Here is a 19673-nt window from a genome sequence, read left to right on the forward strand (position 1 = left end):
GTCAGGAAAGAAGGAGTGAAGTTGAGCCTGGAAAGGGGGTGTAGTAGGTGATTCTAGATTTCTCTTTGTGTCTTACCACCCTACTCTGTTTTTAATGGCAATAAATTAATTTAATTTTTCCAACATTGTATGTTTTGCTCATGACAGTAATCGGTAAGTAATCTCTCTGTCTTTATCCCAATCCATGAACTTTTTCATCTTATTTTTTCCTGCCCTCCTGCGTATACAGAATGAGAGACAGGCTGGGTGCGCATCTGGAAGCCAGTAAAGGTCAAACCCAATACAATCATATATTTGTGACCAAAACACAAACAGTTCATACTACAACCATTCAACAGTAAGAGCAGAGAGATGGTATTCCTATGAGTCCCCCTCAAACATTTACTTTGAGAACAAATTCCTTTCTTCTAAGTGTGAATTGCTTTTTATTCCCCACACTCAGTTGTAGTAATATAAAATAAAATTTACCAAACAACATACGTTACTTTCCTACTTACATGTACCTTCAAGGCAAAACATTCTCTGATATTTTTTTGTTATTAATGCAGTCTCAAACATAGTAGATGCTAACATGGAGAAGAATTAGCAGCTGTATTGTAGCACCTCATATTTCCTGTTTTTTTTTTCACTGAACATATTAATTGAATAGGTTATAACGATACGGTAATGTATCCATTAAAATGAAAGAAGGAATCTTCTTCAAAATAAAGCATGTCACTAACATCCATGTTAGAAGACACATTCATCCTTCTCAGTTATAATTTACTTTTACACCAACCCCCTTGTGTTGCTATGCACCTACAGAGAAACATTTTTATTTTTTTTTTTTATGAAATATGCAAGATGGTGTGGGGACAGACTGAGTAGCAAGCAAAGTTACATGCCCAATGGGAATTGTTAATAAACAAGGAGAAATATCTAACAAGGTCAGCTGACGGCTGAAAGAAGGCATAAAGGCTTTTTAATGAGGAATTATAGCCAGGATCTTTTTGACAGAATACAATCTCATTAATTTACAAGCAATTTTTTATATATTTAAAAATAATCACAGCTGACATCTTTATATTTTTAAAACTCACTGCAGTTAATTTTTATTTTATCAACTCTTACTAAGCTTTGGATTTCAGTGGCAGAATACCACCACCTGGCAAAAGAGCTCAGTGAATTAAATATATCAGATTCCTTCCTCCTTTCTCAAAGCATACAGCAGCAGGGCTAATAGTAACAAGTACGTTCCCAAAGTGCAGTACCACGTCCATCCAACATTACACTACAGAGTCACAGAAACAGTGGGAAAAAAATTGCTTATTCACTCCCGTAACCCCTCTGCATCTTTCTGTTATTAAACATTTTATTCTTGAAATGAAATAATATTGCCTATTAACTTGCATATTTTCTGTTCACATTTTGAATTCTGCAAATGAAATGGAACATTTCATATTGAACAATCTTCTATCAATATGCACATTCCTTTACTTCTAGTATACATAATGACTTTGGGATTACATACTTGTAAAAAGCCTGGTTCTCCACTCCACACTTCCAAAGATGCTTGCAGGCTGCTGGTGTTGAGGTATGGAATGTCAGCACAGCCTTTTTCTAAGTGTGGGGAAAAGAAGGCAAATAAAAGTAACAGAAGTATTGAATTCTGAAAGATCAAAGTAGCCATAGCTGCTGGTAATCATTAATAGCCAGATACACTGAAGGTCAAGTTTTCCCTGTGTACCTTCCATCTATAGTTCACCCACAGAAATAAAAACCCTATATAGCTGATAATCAAACTGCTTGGGCAACAGTTTCATAAATATAATGGGATTCTTTCAGGGGGGTAGAGAAGAGCAGCATACAAGTGGCTTCTAGGATAAATCTGTACCAAGTGCCTTCTAGCCAAAACCAAAGGAGCAAAGGTCTCTATTTTCAATATTTCTTGTTGCTGCATTGCTTACCATCCATTTTCTCCAATCACTATGTCCTACGATCAAATCTTGCTTGCACTCACACAGACCCTGCTACCTCGGACACTATTTCCTTCCTTCATTTTCAATTCCTCACCTAGATTGCAATCCAAAACCATAATCTTGGGTTATTTCACTCTGCCCTAGGGGATGTACTGCTAGCATTTTGTAGGCAAAATCTCTAGAATTCTAATGATAACAGTCCAAAGACAGTACTCCTAACTGACTAGGACCAACTGCAGACAATTTAGGTGAGCAAGATTTGAGGAAGTGATCATAATAAAACAAAAATATCACACTCTTATCCAGAAATCAATGCCTAACAAAGTTTTAATTCATACAGAGATGCTGCTCATACCTAGTGTAGAGTGGGTAGGTACAGCTTTTTTTTAAATTCATTAAAATCTGACAACATAGATATCAAAATCATGAACAATCAACACCTCACTGCATGCAGGTTAAGTGAGAAACATCTCAACACCTTGCAAATTCGACATTTTTTTGACATAGGCAATATTGACATTCCCTTGCACTCCGTATTTTAATTACAATATGAAGTGTAGCTATCACCCATTTAGAATTTTATATTTGGTTTTAAAATGGTGTTATATTTAAACTGACTAAATCAAGTACAGAATTTCTGTAAAAATATTAAACCTGACCTCTTTCTGAGCTCCAAACACATAAAAAGTCTTCCCTTCAAACTTCAGTTTATAGACATCACACCTAAAAAGAGAAAAATAATTTAAGTATAGGAACAAGAGACAGAACTTCAGTTAAGAAAAGTAACTTGCATGCAGATTTCACTGATTCACAAACATCAAGCAGGCTCTCAAATGACAAAGAGCATCAATAAAAGTCTTACAACCTTTAACATAAAAACATGTAATATTCTAATTTCCTTTACAGCAGAGAAAATAAGCCCAGAGCATTTGTTTCACATCCCTTTTCAAAAATAAATAAATTAATTATTAATTAAAAAAATCATTTTCGCAGCTGGAAAAAGAAGAGGAAGTTAAAAGTACATAGAAGTCTATGCTTACACTTTATTATACTTTCTGTATACTTTTGTATACTGTATTCTTAAAATTTTGGAACATGTTAACTGATTAAAACTGAGATAAAGGTAATACTCTTAGCATGCATATGCTGCATAAAATGCATACAATGCGTTGGATGCAGGAACATTTTATCACCAATGTCATCTATATCCTTATTTCTGTGTGGTTTCATATTGCACATCTTGGAAACTGACTCTTACAGCCAGAACACAACAGGAAGAAAAGGAAAAGGTTTCACAACACTTATTACTAGGTCTTGTGAGTTTCACACCTATGCCAGAATTTAACCCAGCTTCATAGTAAAATCTACATATGGAATAATGCTACACCATATTAAGACAATACAGTATCCCTGCTTAAACTGTAATAGAAATTTTGTCATTACCACAGCTGAAATAGAGACACCATAGTTTCTCATAAATTTCTCTGAAGACTCTGGATGACAGATCATTGAAATGGGAAAGATTCTTGAGGTAAGGAGGATGATATTCCCTAAAATTTCTAACATTTAACATTAGCAACAAAAATGTCTAATTCCAGTAGAAGGACAGAAAGATGAAAAAAGAAGAACTTTTTAAAGTAAGGGGGGGAAAAAATACTGATTGGCTGATTGCTTTTCTTGATAAACCAATTTGAGATAAGTTTTTGTTCTGGTATATAATGAAGTGTGAAGAAAGTTGCTTGGAGTGAAGTTATATTATTCAAAATATTATTATATTATTCAAAAATGGGTTTGGGAGACAGGTTACAAAGATGCAAGAACTTTCTACAGAGATCACTGGAATTCTAAATCAAAAAAAAATATTCAGAAAATAAAAGAAGTCTTAGAAACAACAATAAGACAAAAAATCTTTAAAGTAAATCAAGAATCCAAAACCTCTTTGTTTGGTTGAGCCAATGCACAAAAACAATACATTATCAATACATTATACTGATGATAATTTACATAACCTTTTTTTTTTTTTTATGCAACCCAAACTAAAATGTATAGAAAGTTTTGCTGCTTTTTTTTTTTTTATTGTGCTGGTTAATGAAAACACCTTTCAGCGTGTCAATCATAATTAATGCCTTTCTTAATGAATATCTAACTCACTGGTCCTCAAAATCTTTTGAGATTCTGTGGAGCAGGATCAGTAAAACCTGAAGACAAGGAAATCTCAAATATAAATTTGGATTTTTATTGAGTGGTGCAAATTTCATCTAATATCAGTGAAAGCTACTCAGATCTAGAAATGAAAGGAGCACTACACTGCACCCAGATAAATCTCAGATTGACCTTTCAGTAGCTAGCGTTAACACTGAGACAATGTAATGACTTTTCATGTATCACTATTTCATTTTGTGTCTTGTTTATGTGCCAGCAGTCTACATGAATACATACAGATCCCCAAAAGGTCACATTATCCTTGAGTGGAAACATCAAAAAAACAAAGTACTGTGAAACTCAGCTCCTGTAGTGGACACATGCTTGGCAAGAGATATCCTGTCCTTCCTCCACCATGACATTAGAGTTGTGTGGATGTTACACCAAAAGCACAGACCACCTAAGCACTGTTACGAGGGCAACCTGATATTACCCCTTGGGAAACTACAATATGAATACAGGATCCCAAATACATGATACTTGACAAACATCCCCAGAGCTCCACAGGGAAGCAAGCAGTATAGGCAGGACTACACTGACTTTATACCTTTGTACCTAATTTCAGGTTAGTCACCTCTTAGGAAGGTTTCTATGGGCAGAAAAGAGTCCGTGACTACATAATAACTGCCTCACCATTTCTTCACTTCCTGCTCACCTCCTTCCCACAAGAAGGGCAAGGAGGACTTGTTTATAGCTGCTGTTGAGGCCCATTTAGCAGCAGGACTGAAGCAAGATTTATTGATGTCTGAGCATGCCTGTGTACAATCTGCACACTGCTGATGGCATGGACATCTCCTGTCGCACTACCTGTGGGAGCTCTATTTTACCTCTTCCTTATGCATGGCTGAGGCTGGTCAACTAGGTCAAATGTTTTAAAGGAAAAAGGAGAAATAGGGAAAGAGAAGAAAGAAAGAGAAGGTAAAAGAAAGAAAGAGAGAATAAGAGAAAAAGGAAGAGGAAGAGACAGATAGACAAAGAAGAATTACCTAAGTATCCACTCCTTTAAAAATAGGCGGAAAAATAAAAATTCAACAGGTGTTATCACCACATCCTCTGCTTATAAAATACATTGTTTTTGAGCTGGAGGAAGCTAGCTGAATGAGGAAATGGTAATATTTCCAAGAGTCAAATAAAAATGCAGGTAGACTCTTGGAAACTTCTCTAGACATAGCTGTCAATAAACTTCACTAATGATTTAAAGCAGAGTTGAAAAATCATCTTTTTCATTTTAGCATTTGTACATTATGTTGACTAATGCACCCTGTGGAATAATTTTCATTGTAGGAAGAACAAAATCAATTTATTATTATTATACTTGTTATCTAAGGTGCTCTAAAACAGAAACACAATGGGGCAAAAGAAGGAAAATTCACATGCTTCACCTTAAAGAAACCAAATACTGGTGAAGATACTGTAAAGAAGAAATGCCATAGGAGAAAAGACTCTTGCATGTTAATCTAGTTTAACTTTACATGCTTACCATTTTAACAAATGAATTCGTTTATTCCCCTGAAAAACTACAAATCCTGCAGCTGTAAATCCTAGAAACGTAGTCGTCCCTGTTGAGTCCTTGGAAGAGAAAAAAGAAACATAATTTTCCCCTTATCCAGTGAGGTATTGGTATTCCTTACTGACAGCATAAGCTGTAATTATATTATAGGCTATCTGTACTTTATTTTCCTTTTCAGAATGAATTTTCTTCCAAACTGTATACTTCCAAAGAACAAAGATTTCTAAAAAGCAAAAGTACTACAAGCCTCATTTATTTCTAGGCATTTCAGTGATCAACAGAATCTTATGCTTTGTCTTTATCTACCTGTAGCTCATGGCAACAAAGAATCCCTAGGAATACTTACTAATTTTGTTGAAACCATATTTCTTTGTATGCCCTGTTCTTACTGTGCTGGCTAACTACAAACCAGGGATTCACATCAGCTTCAACACTGATATTTTTAAGATGGTTCCTTTGTGAGATTTCTAATGTGAAAGTACTTTTAACAGACAGCATTTACTACAATAATCAAGTAACTCTTGAGTATGAACCAGAACATCTGGTGATATTTGCCTTTAAATTAGGAAATATCTTTTTTATTTTTTTATTTTTTAACTTTTAGTTCCATAATAAAAGTTCTGGCTCAAATTCTTTGAGCAAAGAATCTGGTGAGTTTATTATTACCTAATAAATTATTATTAATTTAAGTAGACAAAGTAGACAAAAACCCATCCCAGTTGGAGGGGGCGCCTAAGACAATGTGACCTACACGTCGCATTGCCACATCATCCTTCAAAAAAGAAAGAAGGGCTATTGTTATGGGGGGCTCCCTCCTGAAAGGGACAGAGGGACCGATATGCCGACCGGACCCAACCCGTAGAGAAGTCTGTTGCCTCCCTGGGGCTCGGGTGAGAGACTTTGCCAAGAAAGTCAAGCGCCTGGTACGGCCCACTGACTACTACCCGCTACTGGTCTTTCAGGCTGGTAGCGATGAAGTAGCAACAAGAAGTCCGAAGGTGATCAAAAGAGACTTTAGGGATTTGGGGCGACTACTTAGAGGATCAGGGGCGCAGGTGGTGTTTGCCTCTGTCCTTCCGATAGGGGGGATCGAAGCTGAAAGACGTGCTGTTCACATAAACTCGTGGCTTTGAGACTGGTGTGACCGGCAGAATTTCGGTTTCTTTGATCATGGGAAGGTCTATGCTACACCGGGCCTGATGGCACCGGATGGGATGCGCCTCTCTCGGAGAGGGGTAAGGATCTTTGGTCAGGAGTTGGCAGGGCTGATAGATAGGGCTTTAAACTAGAGTCGAAGGGGGAAGGGGCTAAAACCAGGCACGCCGGTGAAGACCTAAGGGATGGTACGCTAGAATCAGAGGGGCTGTGTGCCAGTGAGGTCCTTCGGTCAGTTCCACAAGGTGCCGAGTGTAAGGAGACGCACTTGAAATGCTTTTACACAAACGCACGCAGTATGAGGAATAAAATAGATGAGCTAGAAGTCCTGGCCCAGTCCCGCAACTACGACATCATCGGCATAAGCGAAACCTGGTGGGATGAGTCCTGTGACTGGGGTGTTGCGATAGATGGTTACAGGCTCTTCAGGAGGGACAGGCAGGGTAGGCGAGGTGGTGGGGTGGCGTTGTATATGAAGCAGGGGCTGGACTGTGTGGAACTTCAGGTTGGCGATGGCAAAGTTGAGAGCCTCTGGGTAAGGATCAAGGGACGAACGAATAAAGGGGATGTCGTTGTGGGAGTCTATTACAGACCGCCTGGCCAGGACGATAGCGCCGATAAATTATTCTTTACAGAACTAAGAGAGGCCTCGAGATTAACTCCCCTTGTCCTTATGGGGGACTTCAACTTGCCGGACGTTAACTGGGAGTGCCACACGGCTGACACAAGTAAGTCCAGGAGGTTCATGAAGCACCTAGATGATAACTTCTTGGTGCAGGTGCTAACGGAGCCAACTAGGAAAGGTGCCCTCCTAGACCTGTTGCTAGAAAACAGAGAGGGTCTGGTGGGAGATGTGGTGATTGGTGGCCGCCTCGGTCATAGCGACCATGAAGTGGTTGAGTTCAAAATTTATGGTGACAGAAGGAAAAGTGCCACCAAAACCTCATCCCTAGATATGGGGAAAGCGGACTTCAGGCTGCTCAGGGAACCAGTCAGCAAGGTCCCCTGGGAAACTGCTCTTGAAGGCCTCGATGTCCACCAGTGCTGGTCACTCTTTAAGCGATGCCTCCTAGAAGCACAAGATCAGGCAATTCCTAAATATCGCAAGTCAGGCAGGCGGGGCAGGAGGCCGGCGTGGCTGACCAGGAACGTTCTAATGGAGATTAGGCGGAAACAGAGAGTGTTTCGCTACTGGAAGGAGGGCCAGGTGTCATGGAAAGAATACAGGGATGCTGTTCGTGTTTGTAGGGAGAAAGTTCGTGTGGCCAAAGCACACCTAGAGTTGAAGCTGGCTGTGTCTGTGAGAGAAAATAAAAAGGGTTTTTTTAGATATGTAAATGGAAAAAGGAGAACTAAAGAATACATAGGGCCGCTCCTTGATAGGGAAGGTCTCCTCACAGATGATGACATAGGCAAAGCAGAGACGCTTAACGCCTTCTTTGCCTCTGTCTTCAATGCCGATGATGGGCTTCGGGACCCAGGGTGCCCTGAGCTGGAGGACTGGGACGGTGGGGATGACAAACTCCCAACTGACCCTGAACGTGTGTGGGATTTGCTACTCCACCTGGATCCTTACAAGTCCATGGGTCCGGATGGGATTCATCCCCGGGTGCTGAAAGAGCTGGCGGACGTCATCACAGAACCTCTTTCAATTATTTCTCAACGATCCTGGGAATTTGGAGAGGTCCCGGTAGACTGGAAGCTGGCAAATGTTGTGCCGATTTTCAAGAAGGGTCAGAAGGAAGACCCTAGCAATTACAGGCCTGTCAGTCTCACGTCAGTGCCTGGTAAAATCATGGAGAAGTTGGTTCTTGAACTTATTGAGGCGCACCTGGGGGACAAAGCAGTCATTGGTCCCAGCCAGCATGGGTTTGTGAAGGGTAGGTCCTGCCTAACTAACCTGATTTCCTTTTATGATAAGATCACCCGTATGGTGGACCAAGGGAAACCAGCTGATGTGATTTTTTTGGACTTCAGCAAGGCTTTTGACACGGTTTCCCATAGGATCCTACTGGACAAAATGTCCACCATACAGCTAAATAAAAACATCATACGATGGGTGAGCAATTGGCTAACGGGCAGGGCCCAAAGGGTTATGGTAAATGGGGCTGTGTCAGGCTGGCGGGCGGTCACCAGTGGGGTCCCTCAAGGCTCCATTTTAGGGCCGGTACTTTTCAATATTTTTATAAACGATCTGGATGTAGGAATAGAGGGTATTTTGAGCAAGTTTGCTGATGACACCAAACTTGGAGGAGTTGTGGACTCAAATGAGGGCGTAAAGGCCTTACAGAGGGATCTGGACAGGTTGGAGAGCTGGGCGATCACCAACCGCATGAAGTTCAATAAGAACAAGTGCCGGGTCCTGCACCTGGGACGGGGAAACCCTGGCTGCACGTACAGACGGGGCGATGAGACGCTGGAGAGCAGCCTAGAAGAGAGGGATCTGGGGGTCGTGGTAGACAGCAAGTTGAATATGAGACAGCAGTGTGCCCTGGCAGCCAGGAGGGCCAATCGTGTCCTGGGGTGCATCAAGCACGGCATCGCTAGTAGGTCAAGGGAGGTGATTGTCCCGCTCTACTCTGCGCTGGTGCGGCCTCACCTCGAGTACTGTGTGCAGTTCTGGGCACCACAGTATAAAAAGGACATGAAACTGTTGGAGAGTGTCCAGAGGAGGGCTACGAAGATGGTGAAAGGCCTGGAGGGGAAGACGTACGAGGAACGGCTGAGGTCACTGTGCCTGTTCAGCCTGGAGAAGAGGAGGCTGAGGGGAGACCTCATCACAGTCTACAACTTCCTCGTAAGGGGGTGTCGAGAGGCAGGAGACCTTTTCTCCATTAACACCAGTGACAGGACCCGCGGGAACGGGGTTAAGCTGAGGCAGGGGAAATTTAGGCTGGACGTCAGGAGGGGGTTCTTCACAGAGAGGGTGGTTGCACACTGGAACAGGCTCCCCAGGGAAGTGGTCACTGCACCGAGCCTGTCTGAATTTAAGAAGAGATTGGACTGTGAACTTAGGCACATGGTCTGAACTTTTGGGTAGACCTGTGCGGTGTCAAGAGTTGGACTTGATGATCCTTAAGGGTCCCTTCCAACTCAGGATATTCTATGATTCTATGATTCTATAATTTTTTAATATTATAATTATAATTAATTATTATTATTATTAATCTTGTCTTTCCCAAGTTCCAGACCCTCACCTTGTTAATCTGCTTTATTGTGCCTTATGTTCCATCAAGAAAACAAGAATTTTAAAAAATAGTGATTTTTATTGAGAAACAGCAGAAGGACTGGAAGGAGCACCTTTTGAGGGGCCAGGGAAACACTGTGCTTTGTAGTCCACTTCTGGAAGTCTGAAGAAATTATTCTCTGTCATAGGCTATGAACCCTTGCATATCCTCTCACAGGTAAAGAGGAGATGCTGCACAAATTTTGATTTGTCCTGAGAGGTGACTGTTTAAAGGGTCTCATCACCAGAGCAGCTAACTGGACAGCACTGCACACTTCTACTGTTCCACCAAATTAGATGGCATACAAACTGGAGTAAAATTAAAAATTAACATTAAAAACTAACAGACTGTAGAGTATGCAGATAAAACCAAGCAACTAAAAATACTGAAGTAAGGGATAAACTGATCTGGTAACTAAAATCACTTTCTTTTAGAGAACCACAAAACTGTCAAGTAGAGGAATATGCAAACATACATGTATATCTGGTTCTCCTCTTTGTACACTTAGTTTGCTATTATTCCTAAAATTTGCATATTTTGATGGTGTTTGAAATATTAATCTGCCAAGGTCTAAGAGTTTGTTACATCTTCTTCTAAGAATAACACTAAATCCCGAAAATCTTTGCAAATACAAAGTATTTAATACCTAGTGCATTTAATGAAATCTTTGCAGTAAATGGTAAGAAACTATCAAGTAAATCTAGTATAACTATCAAAGCTTCTAGGATGACAGTCTACTATATTGTCCTGTGATAGTCTGACTCCTCTGAAGAGACCTTTTCTTTGGTGCACAGATCTCAATGTTCTTCTATTGCTTAAATGTAATGAGTAGTACTAGGGCAAGTTCTTTTCTAACTGACTGGATTAAAAATAAATAAATAAATAATCAATTAATTTTTTTAATTTTTATTATTATTAAATGTTAATAAAAAGAACAGTTACCTTGCAAGGATGAGGATCAACACCATAAGTTTCCAAAGAATGTGCTTTCAAGAGCAAGTTAAATTCAGCAATAGCTGGGCTTTGACCTCTAAAATTACAAAAGAAACAGTAGTTTGACAACATGAAGACCACATTTTGTTTATAAGATAAAGACAGGAGACTTCTAGCATGATTTTTGCAACTAACTGCCCAATGTCTTATCTTTTCAGGTAAATTCCAACTTTTTTCTTCCTTACTTCTGGGATACTGGCATGCTGTTAACCAGAGTTACGTAATATCCTGCAAGTATTTGTTGTCTTTTGATAGATAAGCACAATACCCTGAATATGAAACAAAACTCGGCATCTTTTTTTTCCACAATCTCTTACTCCCAAACTCATTTAAAAGGATTGTCCAGATTAACAAATATTCCTTCCAGCAAAGGGCATAAACACAGCAATCATATTACAGTCTACTCAGATGCATGCCTAATTATAGCAGTGCCTGTTACCATCATGATAGTTTAGAATCTGTCAGCATTTCCATTATATGCCCCTATTTTTAGGGTGTCTATAATCAACCGTGAATATAAACTAAAGCCTGAAACATGGCACGTAAGCCTTGGAGTAAGTTTTATTATTTCATTTTAGCTCCTCTAATTCATGTTACCATAAGTCCTAAAATAGACTTGCAATGCCTGCTTGTCTGTGAACTTATTATTTTGTTTAGACATTTGCACAACTAGAGAACATGATTTTGATTGACACAGTTTTGTGACAAGCACTGCTTAGGACTTTCAGAAAGCCAGACTTCATAGATGTTTCACATGCACATTATCCAAAAAATGAGGCATAAATAAATTTTCAGGGAACACAGTAATGGTCATACTTCTATTATACACCTCCATTTTGGCATCCTGTCTCACTCTGTGACCAGTGTCAGCCAGCAGTAGGCATTAAAATAATGTTCTGTGCAATGATATGGAATACTTTTCCTGTATTTCTGCCAGTAGCTAGAAACCAAAAAATACTAGCATATAAGTTTCAGTACCCAAAGTTCAGATGAACTCTGAAGATGATGTCCAGCGTTCTTGTGGATGTCAAATCCTATTTTGAACCTATCATGTTGATGCCCTGTGGCAATATCAGTGTCAATAACCTTTTCCATTACAAAGTTTAACTCATGGTCATTTGTACTCCACTGTCCTTCATCTCCCATTCAATTCCATTACAGTTCTTTGGCTTTTTCATCATGGCTTTTGGTCCTTCTTGCTACTATACTACTTGCGTTTCAATCAAGATCATATATTGTTGACAGTGTTTAGCTTTTAATTGCTCTCAGCACTTTCCAAAGGAAAAGTGTATCCAAGTGGAACAAAAATTTAAAAATAAATAAATAAAAATAAATAAAATAAAAATAAAAACTATGCACATTTACACAGCTAAATATTTAAGGAGAGCATGAAAGCAACAAACAAAACTAAACTTTTTTTTTTGTCCAATCAACATTTTGATGTATCTTCTAGACTGTTTCTGTCACTTTTCAATACTATTAAATAACTATGTTCTCATAGAACAAGTTTGTTCCATTTACCTACAAACTGCACAGAATGGACAAATTTAACTAAATTAACATAAATTACTTAAATTGCTTATGTTGCATAGTGAAAAGTCAAACAAATATAAGATGATTTCATGATTTCAACCCAATACACCATGCTGGAGCAGTTTGCTCCTGGTGGATGGCCCATGGTACTGACCCACATAGGAGAAGTTCTTGCTGCCTGTGGGCAGCCCCCACAGGCTCAGTTCAGGAAAGATGGCATCCTGTGGGAGGGACCACACGTGGAGCAGGGGCAGAGACGAGCAGTGGATACAAAGTGCTATAAACTGACCACAGCCCCCATTCCCCTTTCCTCTGCACCACTTGGGGGGAGGAGGTAGAAGAGGGTGGATGGGGGGGAAAGTGTTTTTAGTTTGCTTTTAGTTTCTCACTGTTCTAGTCTGCTAGTCATATGCCATAATCAATCTCCCTACAGTGAGTCCATCTTGCCTGTGACAGTTAATCATGGGCAAACAAATGATCTTCCTGTTCTTATCTCAACCCCTGGGCCCTCTTCTATTGTATTTTCTCCCCATCATGCTGAGCAGGGGGAATGAGACAGCAATGTAGTGGAGTTCAGCTAGGGTGAAAACACCACGTTTTGTAGTTAGTTCTCCCAGGAAATTCAGCTCTTTAAGTGCAGTTATTCCTTTCAACCTCATGTTGAGTGGCTCAACTTAGATGTGTATCTGGCATTAAACTGGAGATGTATCCCCTTTGCATATGTTGCAATCATCCTGGTACCCAGCTGTAGAGTGACAAATACTTTGAGCAGGACCAGTAACACATTACAAAGAAATCACAGAATCACAGAATTTCTAGGTTGGAAGAGACCTCAAGGTCATCGAGTCCAACCTCCAACCTAACGCTAACAGCCCTCCACTAAACCATATCCCTAAGCTCTACATCTAAGCGTCTTTTGAAGACTTCCAGGGATGGTGACTCCACCACTTCCCTGGGCAGCCTGTTCCAGTGCCTCACAACCCTTTCAGTGAAGAAGTTCTTCCTAACATCTAACCTAAAACTCCCCTGGCTCAACTTAAGCCCATTCCCCCTCGTCCTGTCACCAGGCACGTGGGAGAACAGGCCAACCCCCACCTCGCTACAGCCTCCCTTGAGGTACCTAAAAAGAGCGATAAGGTCACCCCTGAGCCTCCTCTTCTCCAGGCTGAACAAGCCCAGCTCCCTCAGCCGCTCCTCGTAGGACTTGTTCTCCAGGCCCCTCACCAGCTTTGTCGCCCTTCTCTGCACCCGCTCAAGCACCTCCATGTCCTTCTTGTAGCGAGGGGCCCAAAACTGAACACAGTACTCGAGGTGCGGCCTCACCAGAGCTGAGTACAGGGGGACGATCACCTCCCTAGCCCTGCTGGTCACGCTGTTTCTGTATAACAAAGCAATAATAAAATAGGAATCTCTGAAATTAGATCTCCACAGCTATTAGCTATGAATTAATGATTTGTGCTAGGAATCAGTAAATCTAAGTTCCTAATAAAAGTTTAATCAAGCAAAGACTTTAATAAGAATGAGAAGTCTGCACAGGCTTTACTTTTTCTTCAGACGAGGAGTTCACACTAGAGGATGTACACCCTTTGTTTATTCCCCAAAGGGCCTCCAACCCTGAAGCATTTCAAAGGCCAGGAAGCCCAACAGGGAATACTTTCAGGGTGTACCATGGCAATGATCTGTTTGCTTTGCTGGCTGCCCACACTGATTCTAGGATTTTTTCTCCTTCATACCTTTCCTTTGAGTTATCTGTTACCCAATACCACAAGACTGCATTAATTCCTTACAATAAACAGAAGCCTGTATAGCAATAACAGCAAAGCAAAAAGCACTTTCAATGTAATTCTCTGTAACTTATACTGGAATTACATCAGTCAAGTCATTTCAGTCATGTTATGTGATTTCTCTCACTGATTTATGAAGTGCTTAGAGACACTACTATTAATATACTACTACTGATATGAATAAAAAACATAACTGTTGTCCACCCTTTTGCTTCATCTCTGTGTTGATTGAAGTTACAAGCTGCAGAATACAACAGCAGCACAAGACTTCAGCATGCCCCATGTAGGAATCATTTCTGGATATTTATGATCTGTAGGGTATTTAAAAGTAATTAATTCAAAGAACGTAAGAAATTATGTAACAACCTGACCTCTAGAAATATTCACCTCCATTCAAACCAGGGAGAAGCAGAAGTCATAAAGCTTTATACAATAGGCTCTATCTCCATCAGATATACTTTTCTGGCCCTAGAATATTCACTGCAGCCTCAGGAGGGGCAACAATGACTATATAAATTGGGATGCACATCTATGATGTCCTTTACATCCCAGATCTTGTACAAGGTATCCTTCAGCAGAATATGGTTAACTGGATTTCTTTTAAAGCTTTAAAGTATTTTACTTAAAAGCATTAACAAATGTACTTACATCATATACTGATTTCAGAACTACCTACCACATGGCTAAGGTTTTGTTGTTGTTTCTTTAAATCTTTTTAAGGGTAGTTGAGACTCCAATAGGTATACAATTATAGGGCTAAAAATCTTGAGTAGTTTTCCTTTGAGGTCAGGAGACTTTAGCAGACTTTAGAGATGTTTTAAATACACTCAGGTAATATTTTTAGTCATAATAATGGTGCTAAGGAGGACTAAGTAATACTTTGTCTATTAGTCCTTAGTCAAATACAATGATCAGAGTTTATGCTGTGCTGTACATAATAGCACAATTGTGATGATAATTTCAGAGAAAAGCACTAAATGAAGACTAACAAATGAAAATGCTTTTTAGGCTCAGGTTTAACTTGTCAGAACAGCAAGACAAGGCTTTGTACATTTCCATTGTGATGGCATTGCACTTAGAGCTGCCCTGTCCACAGGCACCTGTAGAGAGAAAAATATTTAATGCAGGTCTACATACGTAAAGAGAGATTATTAATTAGTTGAATTGCTCAAACGGTGCTAGAACTTAGAATACCTAACTAGAAAATTATGGAATACCCAAATACCAATTTGAATTTGTATTACAAAAATATAGAGTTAGAGAAGAAGAGAAAAAAATAAATAATTGCATTAAAGCAATAATCAACTTCTTTTACTGAGACTATTAAATGTTTATTGTTTAACTGTACACATTGAACACTATAATAACATGTGCCCCTTACTTAACGCTTTCTGTCACAACATTTCTAATTATTTTTGTGGCTTCAAACATCAGGCTGAGGCAGTATCTCCAAAGTTTGTGTTTAGGTATTTGTTTGTATTTCAACTTCAACAGCTGATGCAGTGACACAAAGACCTTTAAGCTATTCAACCTCACAAATTTGTAGAACAGATACGATCTTTTTTTATTTATAATTAAATTAAAACCTATTCCCATGATACAGAGACATCTACTGAGATGTGCTGCTAATAACACTGTAGATGCATCCTGGTAGTTTCAGATATACCTAACCCCTAGAGCTTTCTCCCAGATGAATAAGTGGTGGGGAAGAAGGAGAAAGGCAGATGCTGATGAAGAAATCTCTACATTAAGGGAGATGTCAGCTGACAAAGAAATCCCTACGTTATGAAAATTCATATAGACTTGAATTCAGAAGTATGCTAAATACACAGGACCTGAAACAAAACCTCACCATGAAACTGACAAGAACTAGCTTGGTAAAGAAAACAACTACATTAGTTGATTGCAACTATGATGGCTACTTCCAGGAGGAAAGAAAAATTAAAAAAAATAAAAAATAAAAGAAGAAGAAAAAGAAATACACACTCAAATACATACACCAAAAAAAAAAAAAAAAATCAATGTTAAAACAATTAAAAAAAAAAAAGTAAAATTTTTCAATTAAAGTAAATTATCCCTTCTACTGAATTCTTCTTGGAACTCTCATTAAAAGAAAAATCACATGTATTGATTCTTTTTCTTTTTAGTTTTTCATTGTAGCAAACAAGAGGAGGGAAGCAAAAGCCATCTGTTTAGTCTGTGAAGTTACCTTCCCGTACATTACTTCTGTAACTGCACCTTCCATAAAAATCTTGTTCAAGTAAAGTTACTGTATGACGGAAATCTGCTGGAAATGCTCTCTATGCCACTCAAAAGGCCAACCCCAAGAAACAGCATCTCACCCCTATTATTTTCCATGAAGTGCATCCAGAATTATAGGTACTGCTTGGTTAATTTTATTTGGTTTTAAACAAATTGTGGTAAGAAAAAAAAAAATTGTTTCCAAAGAACAAAGCTTAGAGGAATGCAGCACACACAACAATCAGGGAAAGGGCCAGGTGGTGAAGGAAACATGTTATTCACAACTTCTAATCAATACACACTGTAGCCATCTCTCTAATTCAATCAAATTACTATTGCTAAGAAGAATTATGGAATGGCAGAATACAACAGGAAAATATAGCACAAAAAGAACAACTTTTTCCACCCATTAAAGCAAACACAATAGCATGTTAATACCAGATTGTTAAATTAGAAAGAATTAGACAATTTTGGGGTGGTATGTGACAACTTACAGCCTGATGGATAAATATAAATGCCTACACTAGGAAACAAAAAATAAGCCAGCACAGATTATCAATTCTGAAATGAAGAAGACATTCAGCATGGCCCAGGGTTGCAATGTAGGTGTAAACTCCATAAACACATTCTCCTCCTCACCTCTGCAAAGTCCTTGGTGTACTTTGTATAGATGAGAACTACAAAGGCTTTGGCTCCTCAAGCCTGGAAGTCACCTGTTGGTGCTGTAGCTCAACACGTGCTCTTTTGCAAACTCCTCCCTCTCCATGTGAATGGCAACAGATACTAGGTCCCCAGCCAATTGGCTTCTGCCTCCTGTGGCATGACTTGCAGGTTTTAGAGCATAATGTATGTCATTCTGATTGAATTCCCTTCCAGAGTATGAGACCACTGGATACCAATGTGATTAGGGTGGTATAAGAAGCTAAAAGTGTAGATGAGTGTGGTTCTAGCTCTAAATGCATAAAAGCAGATAATATGTACGTTTAATTGTAAGAAGCTCTTAAATGGTATACAAGATCCAGCTTATTTCAGACTTACTAAATGGGAATTCCGTTTTATCATTTTTTAATGCACTGAATAGCATGCAAGAAGTTGCTTTAATCTTGGATCAAATAATATTAACAACCACAAAGGGAAACACTTTCTAGAAACCCTTGCCAAGCCTTCCAGGATAGGCTTTCAGAATATATTCATGATAGTAACATTTGTAGTTATGCTTGCCAGTGGCTCCACTGACAGCTCCCAGAAGAGATGGAAAACCACATCATCACAGATGACTGTGAAATCCTGTACTCCTGTTGACACCAGAATGTGAGCACCTGTAGTATCTGATGGTGTGGTGAAGGGAATAAGGAGTTAGAGTGGTGGGGTCAAGCTAAAAAGGCTCAAATCACCATTGCATAGTTACAGTGTAGAATATGTAGATATCATATGCCTTTCATATTAGATTTAAACAACACTGCTCATTTAAGTTGGATCAAAGACAAACTACTCTGGTTTTCAAGAAAATGCCACACTTTAGCTTGGAAGTTTAATTTTCTGTTCAGATAATTAATAACAGAACATGGCAGTGATTTCACACCCTCAGAGGAAACTTTCCCTTCTCCCAAAAGACTTTCTCCCACATTCAACTTTTTCAAAATCTGGAGTATTTGATATATACAACAGAGAGAAGAGACGATCAACAGAACTCAATTCCCTTGAGCTTGTATCCACACCAGCCACCCAGAGCAATGTTAAATTACTTTATCATTACCTATAAAATCAGCCTGAGAAACACACATTTGAATTGGTCATGTAATTCCATAATTTGATGGGCAAAGTTAATGTTTACTTAGGGCTTTCAGATAAATTAATGACTGTTTATATAATACACTCATATAAATTACATGGTTTATATTTCATATCAGAAATTGGAAAAAATGAATCATTAGTTTTCAGGTAGGATACAAAAAAAAAATCTTTAGTTTCAACCAAGTACTTTCATTGCATGTCTTCCAAATAAAAAGAGGGTGGGAAAAAAAAAAAAAAAAAAAAAAAAAAAAAAAAGGTCACCTGAGTGATCTCATACCAAAAAAAGGAAAAAACAAAAACAAAAAAAAAAAATAGTAATCTTAGTAGTCCTTGTGCTTGCACTTGATGAAATAACCTTTCACTTATCTTCCCTCGCTATCAGGATTTCATGATTCTACCTAACCTCACTTGATGGGTTAGCTTTTTTGTGGTTTTGTTCCCTCCCTTGCTCCTCCAAATCTATACAGTATTCTGCAATATACTTTTGTTGAAGTGGTGACCAGAAATAAAAATAAGCTACATCTATGTACAATGAGCACAGTAGCGTACATTTAATATATTTGATAGCGCCAAAACATTTGAGAACTGCACATGTGATTTGCACATATGATGTGCACATTTCCTCAGAAGTCAAGCAAAAACTAAAAGTAATTTTTAACCGTGGTTGTTTTCACTGACGTTATTTACAATGCAGCCTTATGAATACTTGCACTTGTCTAAATGAAAGAGATAAGGGACATGAAAATTAACAAACTGAGGATGTACGTTATCATTCATTTCACTTGAAGAAGAAAGTATACCAGAATATACTCACAGAATATCTAGATTTTTATGGCCCAAATCTCTTCCAGTCTGTTAAGAGTGATGGGTAAACAGAAATGCAAGTAGCTATGAGTTCAATAGCTATGCTCTGTTATATTCATACCCATACACATAACATTCAAATCAACTTTGAATTCATTTAAGAACAAGCCTCAAGTCATGTTAATTCCTAATGCATCCTCACACAATCTAAGGTGTGAAGTTGTAAGACCATTACCTCTCCTTCTCTCAGCAGTACGCCATCTTTCAAAAGAGGTCCTTCTTGGAATGACAGGAAAATGAGAATATGAAATCACAGCAAGTGTGTTGCCCAATTACTGGTAAGGTTCAATTAGGTTATTCCTGTACCTATTCCTGTATTCCTTTCACAATGAGGGAAGAGTAACTAATCAAAATCCACAAGACAATTAATCACAGCACAATGAAGCTGTCATACGTTTGTCTGTCTGTCACA

The 19673-nt window shown here is 38.9% G+C and overlaps 1 protein-coding gene across 1 annotated transcript in view; it reads right to left on the reverse strand.

Moving 5' to 3' along the window:
- FRMD3 (FERM domain containing 3) overlaps positions 1-19673 on the reverse strand; it is a 154614-nt gene that overhangs the window by 31929 nt on the left and 103012 nt on the right. Inside the window, exons 7-10 of the mRNA XM_082782496.1 lie at positions 10995-11082; positions 5641-5729; positions 2618-2681; positions 1511-1599 (exon numbers count right to left, since the gene is read on the reverse strand). Of these exons, the coding sequence (XP_082638622.1) occupies positions 1511-1599; positions 2618-2681; positions 5641-5729; positions 10995-11082 (330 nt within the window). The remainder of the gene's footprint in view (positions 1-1510; positions 1600-2617; positions 2682-5640; positions 5730-10994; positions 11083-19673) is intronic.

This window comes from Aythya marila (assembly GCF_965140915.1).
Source record: "Aythya marila genome assembly, chromosome: Z".
Taxonomy (NCBI): Eukaryota; Metazoa; Chordata; class Aves; order Anseriformes; family Anatidae; genus Aythya; species Aythya marila.